This window comes from Vipera berus (assembly GCF_964194415.1).
Source record: "Vipera berus genome assembly, chromosome: 1".
NCBI classification, from domain to species: domain Eukaryota; kingdom Metazoa; phylum Chordata; class Lepidosauria; order Squamata; family Viperidae; genus Vipera; species Vipera berus.
In genome coordinates, this window is record NC_138202.1 from 169,806,999 (window position 1) to 169,820,097 (window position 13,099).

The window sequence follows — 13,099 nt, forward strand, 5'->3', positions numbered from 1 at the left end:
AATGTCTTGGGTGAGGAGTTCCACATTTAATGCTACAAGCAGAACTGTAAAAACTCTGTGGTGCCAGGGATGTGTTGATTTAGCTGGGTACATTTAATGTGATTGTGGTTAGAAATTGGATTCCCCCCCCTCCCGTCCCATTACTCTGTATTTGTTTTCTATCCATTTTCCTTTCAACATTGTATGTCTCATTTAAATAGGCAGACATTGGCTGTTTTTTTAAACTGATAAACTATTCCTGTAATTAAAAATAACACTATTTAGAATGTAGGATTCTCTCAGCTCTGTTCATTTAGACTACATTCTAACACGTTCTATGCCCTCTTAATTATATTTTCCTTATACCCCATAAGGCCTGTTTCTTTATTCGGGCAAATTTTGTGCTTTATTATTATTCACAAGTAAACTGTCATCCTACACTTTTCAGAATGACAGATCGTTGGGGTTATTTTTTAAATAAAAAGTGGATGTGCTGTATCCAGAAATAAAGCATGAGTGAATTGTTGTCATTTTTCCTATGGTGGTGGTAGTGAATTTTAAACATAAATTATTAAAATCCAACGATCCTTTTGAAATGATCATGTGTATACACACACACAGGGTGGGGTAACAGCATTTGATTAAAATAATTATTTAAAGAACAGAAAAATTATGTCATGAATTCATACTGGTTTAGATCAATCTTAGGTGCTTTAGAATAAATGTAGATTATTATGTTAATGTGGCATATTTCTCTCCTATTAAGAAAAAATAATTTAATTTTCCAAGAATTAGTTTTATCTCTTCACTTTTATTTGTCATTTACGTGGGATTTAATGTTGCAACTCATTTTGCATCTTCGTCGTTGTTGTTGTTGTGATGATGATGGTCACACAGCAAGCTAGATGTTTAGATTGGATTTGGCATCATTGGCCACCTGTTGAGCCCTTCCCAAGGAATTGGGATAGGCAGATGTTGTTTTTTAATAATATTAAAGGTATTGTCCCAGGATGTAAGCTGTTCCAAGTAAAATTGCCTTTTGTAATTGACTGATGGGAATTTTGTCAATGCCAATGGTGTTCAAGTGGTGCTCCAGATATTGTGGGATTGCACCCAAGGTGCCTATTGCTATTAGTACTATCTTTGCTTTTTTTCTCACAGTCATTCTATTTGCAAATATTTGTATTTTGTGATTTTCTCTAGTCCTTTCTCTTCTCTTCTGCTGTCTTTTGTTGTTGCAGCATATACCATCCAGACTTTTTTGTCTTTCTTCTCAACAATTGTTAAATCTGGGGTGTTATTATTAATTTATTTTGTGCTGTCAAATCATTGTCAACTCCTGGCAACTGCCTGGACAAGTCCCTGCAATTTTCTTAGCAAGGTTTTTCAGAAGTGGATTGTCATTGTCTGCTTCCTAGGACTGAGAGAAAAGGACTGGCTCAAAGTCACCCAGCTGGTTTTATGCCTAAGACAACACTAGAACTCATGGTCTCCCAGTTGCTAGCTTGAAGAATGCCAAGATATTTGTAGTGATCTTCTTCATCCAGACAGTTGATGTTATTTCCATAGGACATCCTAATTTCTTCAGTTTTCAACATTTTCCTCTTGATGGGAAGGGTGGCACATTTCTACAGTCCAAAGTCCACTGTGATATTTTGGCTATATATTTGGACAGTTTTGAGTAGCAATTCCATTCCAGATACTGTTTTTTTCCTACAGCTTTGGATCATCCATGTAAAGGAGGTAAGATAGACTAGCAGATGTTTTTGATGTTTGATAGCCAGGTCATGAATTGTTCAGTATAGTTGACAGAGGAATCAGTATAACTACAAACAGTAGTGGTGATAATAAGTCTTTTTTAAAAATTCCTTTTTTACATAAATGTTTTATTAATCTTCTATTTTCACAAACAAGTGCCCAATAGGCAACGTGATGACTGAGTCCATTAGTGATTCTGTGGTACATTTATTTTATTTATTTATTTTAATACCATTTATATCCCGCCCTTCTCCGAAGACTCAGGGCGGCTTACAATTTAAGCACAAACCAATGTGCTTAGCAATAGCCTTCATTCTATGTATATGCCTGCTTATTAGGGCCCCCCCCAAGCGGCATTATTACAAAGTCAGCTTATTGCCCCCAACAATCTGGGTCCTCATTTTACCTACCTTGGAAGGATGGAAGGCTGAGTCAACCTTGAGCCTGGTAGGATGCGAACCTACACTAATTGCAGGCAGCTGGTGTTACTTAAGGAGGCATTAGCCCACTGCTCCACCAAGGCTCGTATGTAAGCTTCTTCCAACTAAGTCCACTATTACACCCACCAGTACATCCTCTCTTCTTCTGGTAATAACCATTTTTCTGCACTAAGCAAATACAATACTTATTATTGTTAGTAAATATATAATTACATATCAACATTTGTTACATTTTTCTAATAATGTCAATAATAGCAGTTTAAAATATCTTTTCTAACCAAAGCATATCTTAAATGCATTTGCACTCAATTTCCACTTATTTGCTCCATGTCCTATCTTTGCTTTTTTCAATTTTAATTTCCCATCCATGTTCAAAGTATCCCAATCATTTATAATTTCAAAACAAGTTATATTTTGGCAACCAAAAGCATCCCTTCTTCAAAGTTCTTAGTATATTATTTCCCTTTTCATACCAAGATATAATATTCTGATTACAAATCCTAACTATCTAGTTATAATAATACTTCTATTTCTAACAATCTATTCTTAACCATATTCAAACATCTAATTAGTTACATAGCATCCCCTCTAATAGGTCAAAGCTTCTGTTTCCTTCAATCTTACTCTAGCTTTCTTCCTTTGCCAACTAACTTTCCAAGTCAGTGCATTTGGATCATCAAATAATTCTTCCTCTGTTTATGTATATGTTATTTGAAGCAAGAGAAACAATTTGGTTAAGGTATTTTTGGAAGAACTAGCCCAGGGTTCAGCAACCTGAAACAGTGAAAGAGCCACTCAGAACCGGTTCCCTCACAAAAGGAGAAACTGTGAGCTGCAAAAAATGTGTGTGCATGCGCATACATGCGCACATGCGCAGAACAGGGTTTCACTGAAGAGTGGAGCCAAGGTGAGATATGCACCTACCCTGCATATTTGAATTGATTGGTTGAAATTTTTTAGTTCCACTTTTTTTTTTTGGACTGCACATGGCAGAGGACTGGGAGCCGCAGGAGATGGCTGAAAGAGCCGCATGTGGCTCCAGAGCCGCGGGTTGCAGACCTGTGAACTAGCCCATTAATATTCGCTAAACCGCCTCCCTCCTTTTCCAGTTCCCCACAGTTCTGTTAACAGCTTTATCTTCCATTCCATCAGCTCTCCTTCCTTGACGTCCAGTATGGTCTGAAACCTTAGTTTGTAAAATGTCTTTTCCGGTTTTGACGTCATGACGATGCAGACGCAGGAAGACGGGACTCTGTCTTTCACGTTTGGTTTCACCCTGCTGGGGGACCCTGGAAAGGGTCAAAAGTCGCCCCCTAGAGGCGGCAAGCAAGAAGGGGGCCAGCAGCCCTCCCATTTGATCCAAGAAAGCCCTCCAAACTGGTGGGGGAAAGACTGGCTGCATTCGAGGCTGCTAACAACGGAAGACAACAAACACTACCAAGCAACTTTACAGCAACGTAGATGAAACTGGGTGAGACCTGATCCTCTCTTTATGATTTTAAGACCTCTTCCTGAAAATCTGCCCAAAGCACTCCCCCTGATGAAAGAGGAAAAGGGAATTTCCACCCCATTCCCTCAGAAAAGGAAAGCGATGAATTAATTACTTGGGGAAAATGGTGAAATCTATAAGACTTATTTGGAATTAATATATACATACAGCTTGAAAATTTGGGGACTAAAAGTGTTTTAAAGACCTTTTTCTTGAAAAAAAAAGACTTAAAAATTTTAAAATATAAATTTTGGATCTAAAAACTGAAAAACGGCGTCGATGACATCTAGTGGGGAATTACAGCACTACAACTTATTTATGTCTAAAAGAAATCTGACTCGAAGTCCAGAACTAGATAAGGCTTTGGCTGATGTTGGAAGCTTTTACTATTGAGAATTGCAACTGAGAAAAAAGTAACAGGCTTGAGGGCTGTTTATCTGTGTGGCTGAGATGATAAACTAAATACTGAACATAAATACTGACTTTCAGAACTGTGTTGTGGATTTATCTTCTTGTAGAAGGAACATATGGAACACTTTGGATTATAAATCTTGATTGTTAAACAATTTTCAATGGTTCTTTTTTCTCCCTGGACAGAAAGAATATATTTCTTACTGGACAGAAAAATTTGAATTTTACTTATATCTGCTTAGGGGAGGTGCAGTTGGTTGGATAAATTTATAAAGGCTACTTACAAAAAAATAAAATAGATGTTTCATACTCAGCTTTAAATAGTGAAGCACCATGTTTAACATGTGTTCCCAGGAGCCTTAGTTTGCCATATTACCAAGAAAATCTTGATGAATCACAGAAAGAAATTCCATGTTGAAATTAATACAAAAAGCAATTGTTTTAGCTTATGATCAGGTTAAAAATAACACAAAGGAGATGAAACAATTTTCTAATTTAAATCTACAAACTCGGAAAACAACTACAGAGAAGGAACCAGTAACCCAGAAAATAGAAGGAAAACTAGAGAATGCTGACACAAACATTGACAATCTAAAGCAGGGGTGTCAAACTGCTGGCCCGCGGGCTGGATGCATCACCAGGAAACCGCCCCCGCCCCATTGCCGGCAATGGGAAAAAAGGTCCGATACGTCGCGTGACGTCATGAGTTTGACATGTCTAAAGGAAGAAACTAATGACCAGACTCAGACAAATGAAAACTTAGAAGATACAACGATAATATTGGAAACAAAAAATTTCTTAACCTCTCCCAGTCAATGACCATTGATCAGCAACTGTGTCTTCCATTGTGCCATTTATCTTTGCACAAAGCTGCTGATATTTCTGCTGACTCCTGTTAACTACTAAGCATGTGATTATCCAGTCATGTGGCAGAGAGTCGAATATCTTCTTGAAATCAATCCAAGCTATATTTAAGTTGGTCTTCCTTCTGTTAAAAGTTTTCAAAAATCATCTTGTCAATTAGGAGCTGATCTTTTGTCCCTCTGCTGTTTGGGCTTAGCTGCGCAAAGAACTGCATTGTTTCCTTTTTGTCAGGTGTTGGCTGGTTTATTGCACACTCTCCATTGTTGAATTAGTAGAAACATTCCTGATTCAACTGATATTGGAGATTCTGCCTGTAATGTACAATTTGAGCTTTGTATCTGCTGAGAGCTCCCTTGATTTTGCTTGTCTCTAGGTAATATTTCTTGATTGGATACCCCAAAGATGCTTTTTCATGAGGCAATTGGACTTTCTTGTTTTCCTTTGAAGACATTTCGCTTCTCATCCAAGAAGCTTCTTCAGCTTCTGTTGTTATCTTCTGTTATCTTGATTGGATAAAATTTGGTCTTCTTATTCTCCAGCTTTTCTTTCATCTGTTCCAGCTTGTTTGCATCTGACCTTAGCATGTCGATCATATTTACCAACGTGATCTTTTGGTGGTGCACTGCTTGACTCGCCCCCCCCCCCGTTTGTTGATTTTGCATCCAAGGTATCCAGTTACAACTGTGGTCATGCTATACGATAGTTGGCTTGTTTCTTGCAAAGTGCTTTTATTTAATATTACAGTATGGGCATTTTTTAATACTTGTAGTAGCTGGAGGTTTTTTGTAAGAAGCTTCAGTGCAGGTAACTTTATTCTGTTACTTTATTTTTGTGCTGTTCTAGATGTCTAATTATTCTTTGTTTCACTTCCTGTGATCATTATTATTAAATTCATTGCACAAGCATTTTTTTAGTGCAATAGCATATACTTAAGAGTTATCATTATGGCTGTTTCTTAAGTTCACAGGTTTTGTATCCCGCCCCAGTCTGAAGAGTTTAAGTAACATGCAACAAAGTAAAACCATTTTGATGTAGTGGTTAAAGCACAAGGCTAGAAACCAGGAAACTCTGAATGCTAGTACCACAAAGCCAACTGGGTGACTTTGGCCTAGTCACTTTCTCTCAATCCTTTCTCCCCCCCCCCCCCACAAACAGAGTAAAAATGGAGAATAGAAACAGAGAAGGAATTCAACTAATATTCAAACAATTCACTGCAGGTGGCCACTGGAAATATTTAATTCTAGTTAAATGCATGGCAAAATAGCATTGTTTTAACAGCTTTATGAGATGCCAAAAGGGAGGATTGAGAGTGGTTGAGTGTTCTAACTTTTGGAGCTTACTCCTTGATTCCTCTTGGTTTTGGTGATCCTCAGCAGATCCTCTGCCTCCATTGCTGCTTGTCAATCTTTTAAAGTGCTTGTCCATACCTGTGTTGTTTTGGGGCTAGCTATTTCTGTTTGGCAACTGGCTGGCACTACAGCATAGTAATTCTGCTGTGTGCATACATCTCTGGTTCATTTCAGCCTGAAAAGATGATGGCCAAGCAAATGGAGTTTCTTTGCAACCAAGCTGGCTTGGAAAGACGACTCTCTACAGGTCTTTACAGGCAAAGTTCAGAAGAAAGCAGTCCCAATGGGCTGACGCCAGATCCTCTGGATGGACAAGGTACTGTTGCTTTACCAGGCATGTATTTGCTGTTATACATTTCTTTTACAGTTAGCATTTTGAAGTTGATGCACTAGTAATACCACCACCACCACCATCATCATCGTTGTTGTTGTTGTGTTTGATTGAACAGTTAAACTGGATTTGGCATTTTTATCCACCTGTCAAGTCCTTCCCAAGGACCTGGGATTGGCAGATGTTACTTAATGATGTTAAAGATTTGTCCCAGGATGTAAGCTGCTCCAAGTAAAGCTGCCGTTTGCGAATGACTAGTGATGATTTTTGTCAATGCCAGTGAAAGGTATTCAAGTAGTACTCCAAACATTGGTACTATTATTATTATCCCACCTTTTTATTTATAATTCAAGACAGCAAACATGCCTAATATTCCTACCTCCTATTTTTCCCCACAATAACAGTATTATATCGTACAGTGTAGAAATACCTCCATATATAGAATGAAATTTGCTGAGGTTTAAAGAGTTTTTAGAGGGACTCAGAGAGCACAAATGATTTCCCAATGTCCAACTTTTGCCTTGGGAAAAACAAGATGTCTGAAGTTTGATTTAATTTGTTCGAAATGCTGTGAAGGCAAAGTAATCACAATTGTTCCTATTTTGTGTATTTATACATAACATCCTACTCCCAAGTTCTTCAGGTGAATTGTGGGTCCCATGCTTTTGATGACTATGGAATCAAGCAATGGTTGAAAATGTGGTTTGGAGCTAAAAAAACTATATGGATAAAAGACTTATATTGTGAAGAAGCAAGCAGAAAGTAATGACTTGTGTAGATAATATTCATGTGATACTATTTAGAATGGGCTTGTCTCTTGGAAGGTGGAGTTTTTCCATCTCTGTTATAACATGTGGTTTACACTTGTGCTGATATCTTTTAGGTGAAAGGCCTTTAAATCTCCGTATATCAAGTCTATCAAACAGACACATGCCTCACATTTCATTAGATGGAGAAGCTCCTGGAATGAAGCCCCTTTGCAATGATCTGAGCCGACAATATGCTGGTGGTGAGGCAAAATCACAATTGCCAGGTAAGAATTCCATCACACTGTATCTGGAATATTGTGGGAAATTTATGTTGAAAATAGCTTGTAATTAGCCTATTGATAGGTAGATTTGTTTGGATTGGGACTGCAACTGCCATAACTGCCATCCATGATGGTAAGAGAGGTCTCCTTCCAACAATCTTGTGTAGCTTAATGAAGTTTTGTACCTGATTTATACTACCTAAATAATGTCATATCCACTGATACTTAGCGTACTCAGAGTCAGCATTTTAACCGGAAAATGTGTGGAATTCCAGAACTATAAGATTCCATACCATACTGGCATCAGTGGCTCCACTGGAAGTGAAGGCATATTATAACTGACATCCTCACCATTCAACCAGTTTGTTTAAGTAAATGTTGGCAGGTGTAGGAAAGCATTTCAAAGCCTTAAATGTAAGAGCAACTGCATGCTCGGTATCAGATGACCACGTTATGTGAACTTAGAAGGAAGCGTTTCTGAATTCCTTTATGCCAAGTAGGCAGTTGTTCTAGACAACATAATGTATATATTTTGTTAATATGCAGACATCCCTTGCCAATGTTAGCAGAGACCCATATCTGCTGATGCTTCATACCTCAAAATCCAATACCAATGCTACTGTTTTCAAAATATTGCCTTTTCTAGCATTACATGCATTGAAAATGCACTCACAAAATAACTCTTGTAAGTTAGAACCAGCAGATAGGGTTAATGACTCTTAATGGAGAGTAAAAAGATTGAATGTATTGTGAATAGTTGTTACAATGTTGCTTCATTCGATGGCTTTGGAGCTAGGCTTAGAGCTGAGAAAACTTAGGGCTGGATACGTCACGCGGAAGCCGCGCCCATCCCATTGCCGGCAATGGCAAAACAGTCCCGATCGGTTGCATGACGTTGCGAGTTTGACACGTCTGACTTAAGAGATGAAGGTTTGTTTTCTGAGCTTGAACTTTTCTGAACATTTCATTACCAGACTAGGTAACATCTTCTGCGGAGTTTAGGGGATGTCACTGTTCTTTGCTTATAAGGGCTTCAGGGGTGGGTGTCTCAAGTGAGGGTCTGTGATGGGTCAGGTACAAGTCAGAAAACTTTGCTTATAGCATTATTTTTACCTTGGCTTCTGATTAGAGTGGTTTAATATTTTTAATATGGTTATATTTTATTTGTTTTTTATTTGTAATTTGTTTATTGCATTTTGGTGATTGTTGTGAGCTGCCAATGTGAGATGGGCAACTATAAAAATCAACTGAATGGATAAATAAATAAAAGTTTTTTTATACAAAGTGAGCCAACTTAAGCTGCCTTTGATTATGAAGGAATTTGGAGGCATCATGTTTAAATGTTACTATCATTGTAATCTTTCCAACCATTTTAAGACGCTGAGTTAGAAGTTTGGATGTTGGCAGTTTTCACTACCAGGGCTTGTTCTTTCAAAGACCTGAAGTCTACGTTTTATTTTTATTTTTTTATTTTAATTCCATTTATATCCCGCCCTTCTCCGAAGACTCAGGGCGGCTTACAAGCTTAGCAGTAGCCTTCATTCTATGTATATGCCTGCTTATTAGGGCTTTCATACACCCCCCAAGCGGCATTATTACAAAGTCAGCTTATTGCCCCCAACAATCTGGGTCCTCATTTTACCTACCTCGGAAGGATGGAAGGCTGAGTCAACCTTGAGCCTGGTGGGACTCGAACCTGCACTAATTGCAGGCAGCTGGTGTTACTTAAGGAGGCATTAGCCCACTGCTCCACCAAGGCTCTTTTTGAGGGTCACTGCTTCTAAGAACATGCTGTGACTCCTTTGATCATAGAGGTGTCTTCTCCTTTTCCCTCATAATATGTCCACCATGGTGGTTTTAATAGGCTTCCATTTTTTCAGTACTACAATGTACCACTACCAGTAAGATGCTACCATGGTTTTGTATGCTAGCCATTGGTTATATTGTCCATTTGTACGGTTTTTCAACAGTTCTAATTTTCTTTGGTTGTTATTGCAGAAGGTCTTGGTATTTTGAAAGATTTTCCTCACTCGGCTTTCAACATCCTCGATCGGAAGGTCATAAAAACCGAGCCAGAAGATACAAGATAGACATACTGCTGTTGGAAAAGAGTTATTTCCAAATAAAGCTTTGAATGGAAAACAAATCAAGCCTTAATAACCAGCGTTGCCTCATTGAAAAAAGGGATTTCATAGCCAAAGCCTAAGAACTGGAACAGTCATAAGTGAGGAGCTGAGAGACAAGCGGCACTGCAGCACGAGCAGTGGATGCAAACCTGAGGGAGGGGTTTCCTAAGAGGGAAAGGCTCACAAAGTAATACTGTGGGGCCTTGTTATTTAAGAATGTATTATACGTTTGAGCAACGTAATGTTTTTAAACAAGTGTTTCACAATATGTATTAGGTTGAGTAGAGGTGGCTGTCATTATTTTTACTTGAAATGTCAGTATCTACTTTCAATAGTTACAAGTCCAATTTTTTTTTAAAAAAAACTTAGTTTGGGTCATGGGTAGAGAAAGGTGGGGGGGAGGGAATATAGTGTAAGACACTTAAACCGCAGGTTCGACGTGTTTATTTTTTAAAGTGAAAAAAAAAGCAATTCCATAAAATGTTATAGGAATATAGCATTTAAAAGAGCTGACTGTATTATAACAGGCACTTTTATGCCTGGTGTGTAACATTCTCAGAGGCTTCAGGAATGTCTATTTATTTACACTGTATTCTTGTCTGCTATTTGGGACTGAAAGGGGAGAGGAAGAAACACAATATTGTTGCAGGCTATAGATTAAGCAGGGAAGGAAGAAATAAACATTTATCCCATGGAAATTGCTTGAGTGAACATTCAGATCAAGGCTGGCAGAGCGCTTGAAATGCTGTTGCCAGTTTTTGAACATTCCTTAAAATTGTTCTTTTTCCCTTTAAAAGTTGGAATACTTCAGATAAATATAATGGCGGAAAATCAGCCCAATGAATTTATATGCTGTGCAATAATCAGTAAAAGAGGAATAGTGGATAGATTTTCCACTTGTAGAGGAGGATATAGGATCAATTTTACCAATCTTGTTGACTTCATTCATATATCATATCTTGCCTATCACATACCGATACATTTTGTTTCGTATGAAAGAAGAATTGGGGTCATTATTTATTTAAGGAGGACTTCATTTGTATGTATGATGGTGCCCCATTTGGTTTACAGTAATGAAGAGACATCCATTTCTCTTCCAGGCTCCTGCACATTATATAGGCTACCAGCATGGCATCTGGATTTGCATAAGAAGGTTTCTCTATTCAGGGCACATAAATTATGTAGTTATATTAATGCAATTAAATAAGATTTTGTTCAATCTTCCCCAACCTAGTGTGTGATAGTAGTCACAATCCATTATTTCTGGAAGGCACTGAGTTGGGTTTATAAAATGCTGAATTTGCCTACACTTGATTTGTTGTGATGGTGGTTGGTAATGGAAGTGCCGCATATTCTTGTTAATCTTCCATAATGCAATATTGCTCCTCATATCTGAAGATTGTGATCTACATATCAGCAGTTACAGAGTCATTCCACATACCATGTTGAAGCTGTTAATGTTGTGTGAGGTGAACCTTGTCATTCTTCAATTGGGATCAATGTAAAACATGTTTTAGTAATTATTTAACTTGATTTGTGGGGAAAGGTTTCATGATAGAAACATCAGCGCATGTTCCTATTTTGCAGCAAGCAAGCTTTTTTTAAAAGCAGATGTTTTTTGAATTGCATTGTACCATTTGATAACAAAATATATTCCAATAGGAGTGTGCATTTTAATGGATCAAAACACCATATTTGACTTCAGATGGCCAGTTTCATTATTGCGTGAATTAATAACAATATATGTCCATGTTTCCAAATGTACTGCTCGATATTAGTGATATCACAAAGTGTAGCAGTAATAACAGGAGAATAAGCACACATAACTATTAATAGATCATTTGTTAAAAGACAATAAAATGTGATGTAATAGAGATCTTTTTTCTTTTTAGTTGTATTGACCTAATGTAGTTATGATATAAAAAATGAGGTTTTTGCTTTTTTTAAACACAGTTGAACAAATCATTTCATGCCCCAAACATAGACTGTTTATTTTGCTTTTTTTTTAATTTGCAATATATTGAATAGAGTCATGTTTATTTCTATGAAAGCAGGCCTAAGCAGCTCAGTATGGTAACTGTTCACACATTGTTTTACATTATTACATGATTTGCTTATTTATGTCTGTATAGTCTGTGAAAACCGCCATTGTACTTTGTAAACCGTAGCTAAATGGCTAAGTGTTATCTGTGAAACCAGACATTTGTAGTTTATTCAGCCAATCATAGCTAACAATATTGTGGATTAGTGCAATGTAGGAATCCAACACTCAACTCTTTTCTATTTGATGTACACTATTACAGAAATAAGAACTTGATTTAAATACTCATAACCCTCCACTCAAGTCTATAAAGTTGGAAAGCACATGGAGATCTGTTTGGAAGCTCGCCTCCCTCAACGTCAAATTTATCTTCCAGGAAGAAGTGTGGGTTATAAGTTCAATATGCGCTTTTCTGAATGCATACACGAACAGGCTCTGCGTCAGCCTTCCCCAACCTAATGCCTTCTAAGATGAGTTGGACTAAAGTTACTTTTCCACTTGAGCAAGCTGATTGGAGATGCTGAGAATGATAATCTCACCTTTCAGAAGGCACTTGATTGTGTTTTGTTTTGTTTTTTAAAAAAATGTTTCACCCTTTGAAGCCAGTTGATAGATTCTTTGTAGAAACTAAAAATGAAGAGATCCGTTGATGGCAATAGAGCCAAATGTCTTGTTTTTAAACTTTTTGGTGGTGGTGACAGTCCTGATGGTTTTGGTGGCGGTAATGGTGATGGTGATGGTGCAGTATTAAAGAGATCTGGGGGAGGGGGATAACAGAAGTGTGATCTATGTTTGTCTGCATTTGTATTCTTGTTTTCTGAATTTTTTGTGCCTTGTTGATTATAAAATAAAAAATCGCTTTGGTGAACTTTTTCCCTGTCTTTTTTTAAAAAAAATTAAATGAACCAATTAGCATATGTTTCAGGAATTGCAGATTATCATTGGAAGAAGACGATTGATTTCCTTTATCAAATAGCAGAGTTTTCAACACTATTTCATGTGGGTGCTTACTTAAATTACGAAATGATTCCCCCTCCCCAATGAACACGAATTTGCTTACAATATCCAGATTGATGAATTTTGGAAGATGCATTTTCTGGTAAATGGAACTGTTTGTTTCAATATTGGTATTATAATGGAGCTTTGATGAATGAAATGGAAAAATTAACAACACATTACTAGATTTCCCTGGCTGTCTCCAACACCTGCAGTCCATAATCTTTTCTTAGTCGTAGCCTGCACTGATGAAAACTTACATAAAGTATTTGATAGGCATAATTT

At 37.4% G+C, this 13,099-nt stretch overlaps 1 protein-coding gene across 2 annotated transcripts in view; it reads left to right on the forward strand.

The window, feature by feature from the left end:
- The window catches only part of NAB1 (NGFI-A binding protein 1), a 64,842-nt gene extending 52,156 nt beyond the window's left edge, over window positions 1-12,686 (forward strand). The window contains exons 6-8 of one of the 2 annotated variants that reach the window (XM_081336881.1): window positions 6,465-6,606; window positions 7,505-7,654; window positions 9,650-12,686. In XM_081336881.1, the coding sequence (XP_081193007.1) occupies window positions 6,465-6,606; window positions 7,505-7,654; window positions 9,650-9,741 (384 nt within the window). In that variant the 3' untranslated portion in view covers window positions 9,742-12,686. Of the gene's footprint in view, window positions 1-6,464; window positions 6,607-7,504; window positions 7,655-9,649 lie in introns of those variants that run through there. The other variant, XR_014027625.1, reaches the window with a different exon arrangement.
- Window positions 12,687-13,099: the final 413 nt, after the last annotated feature.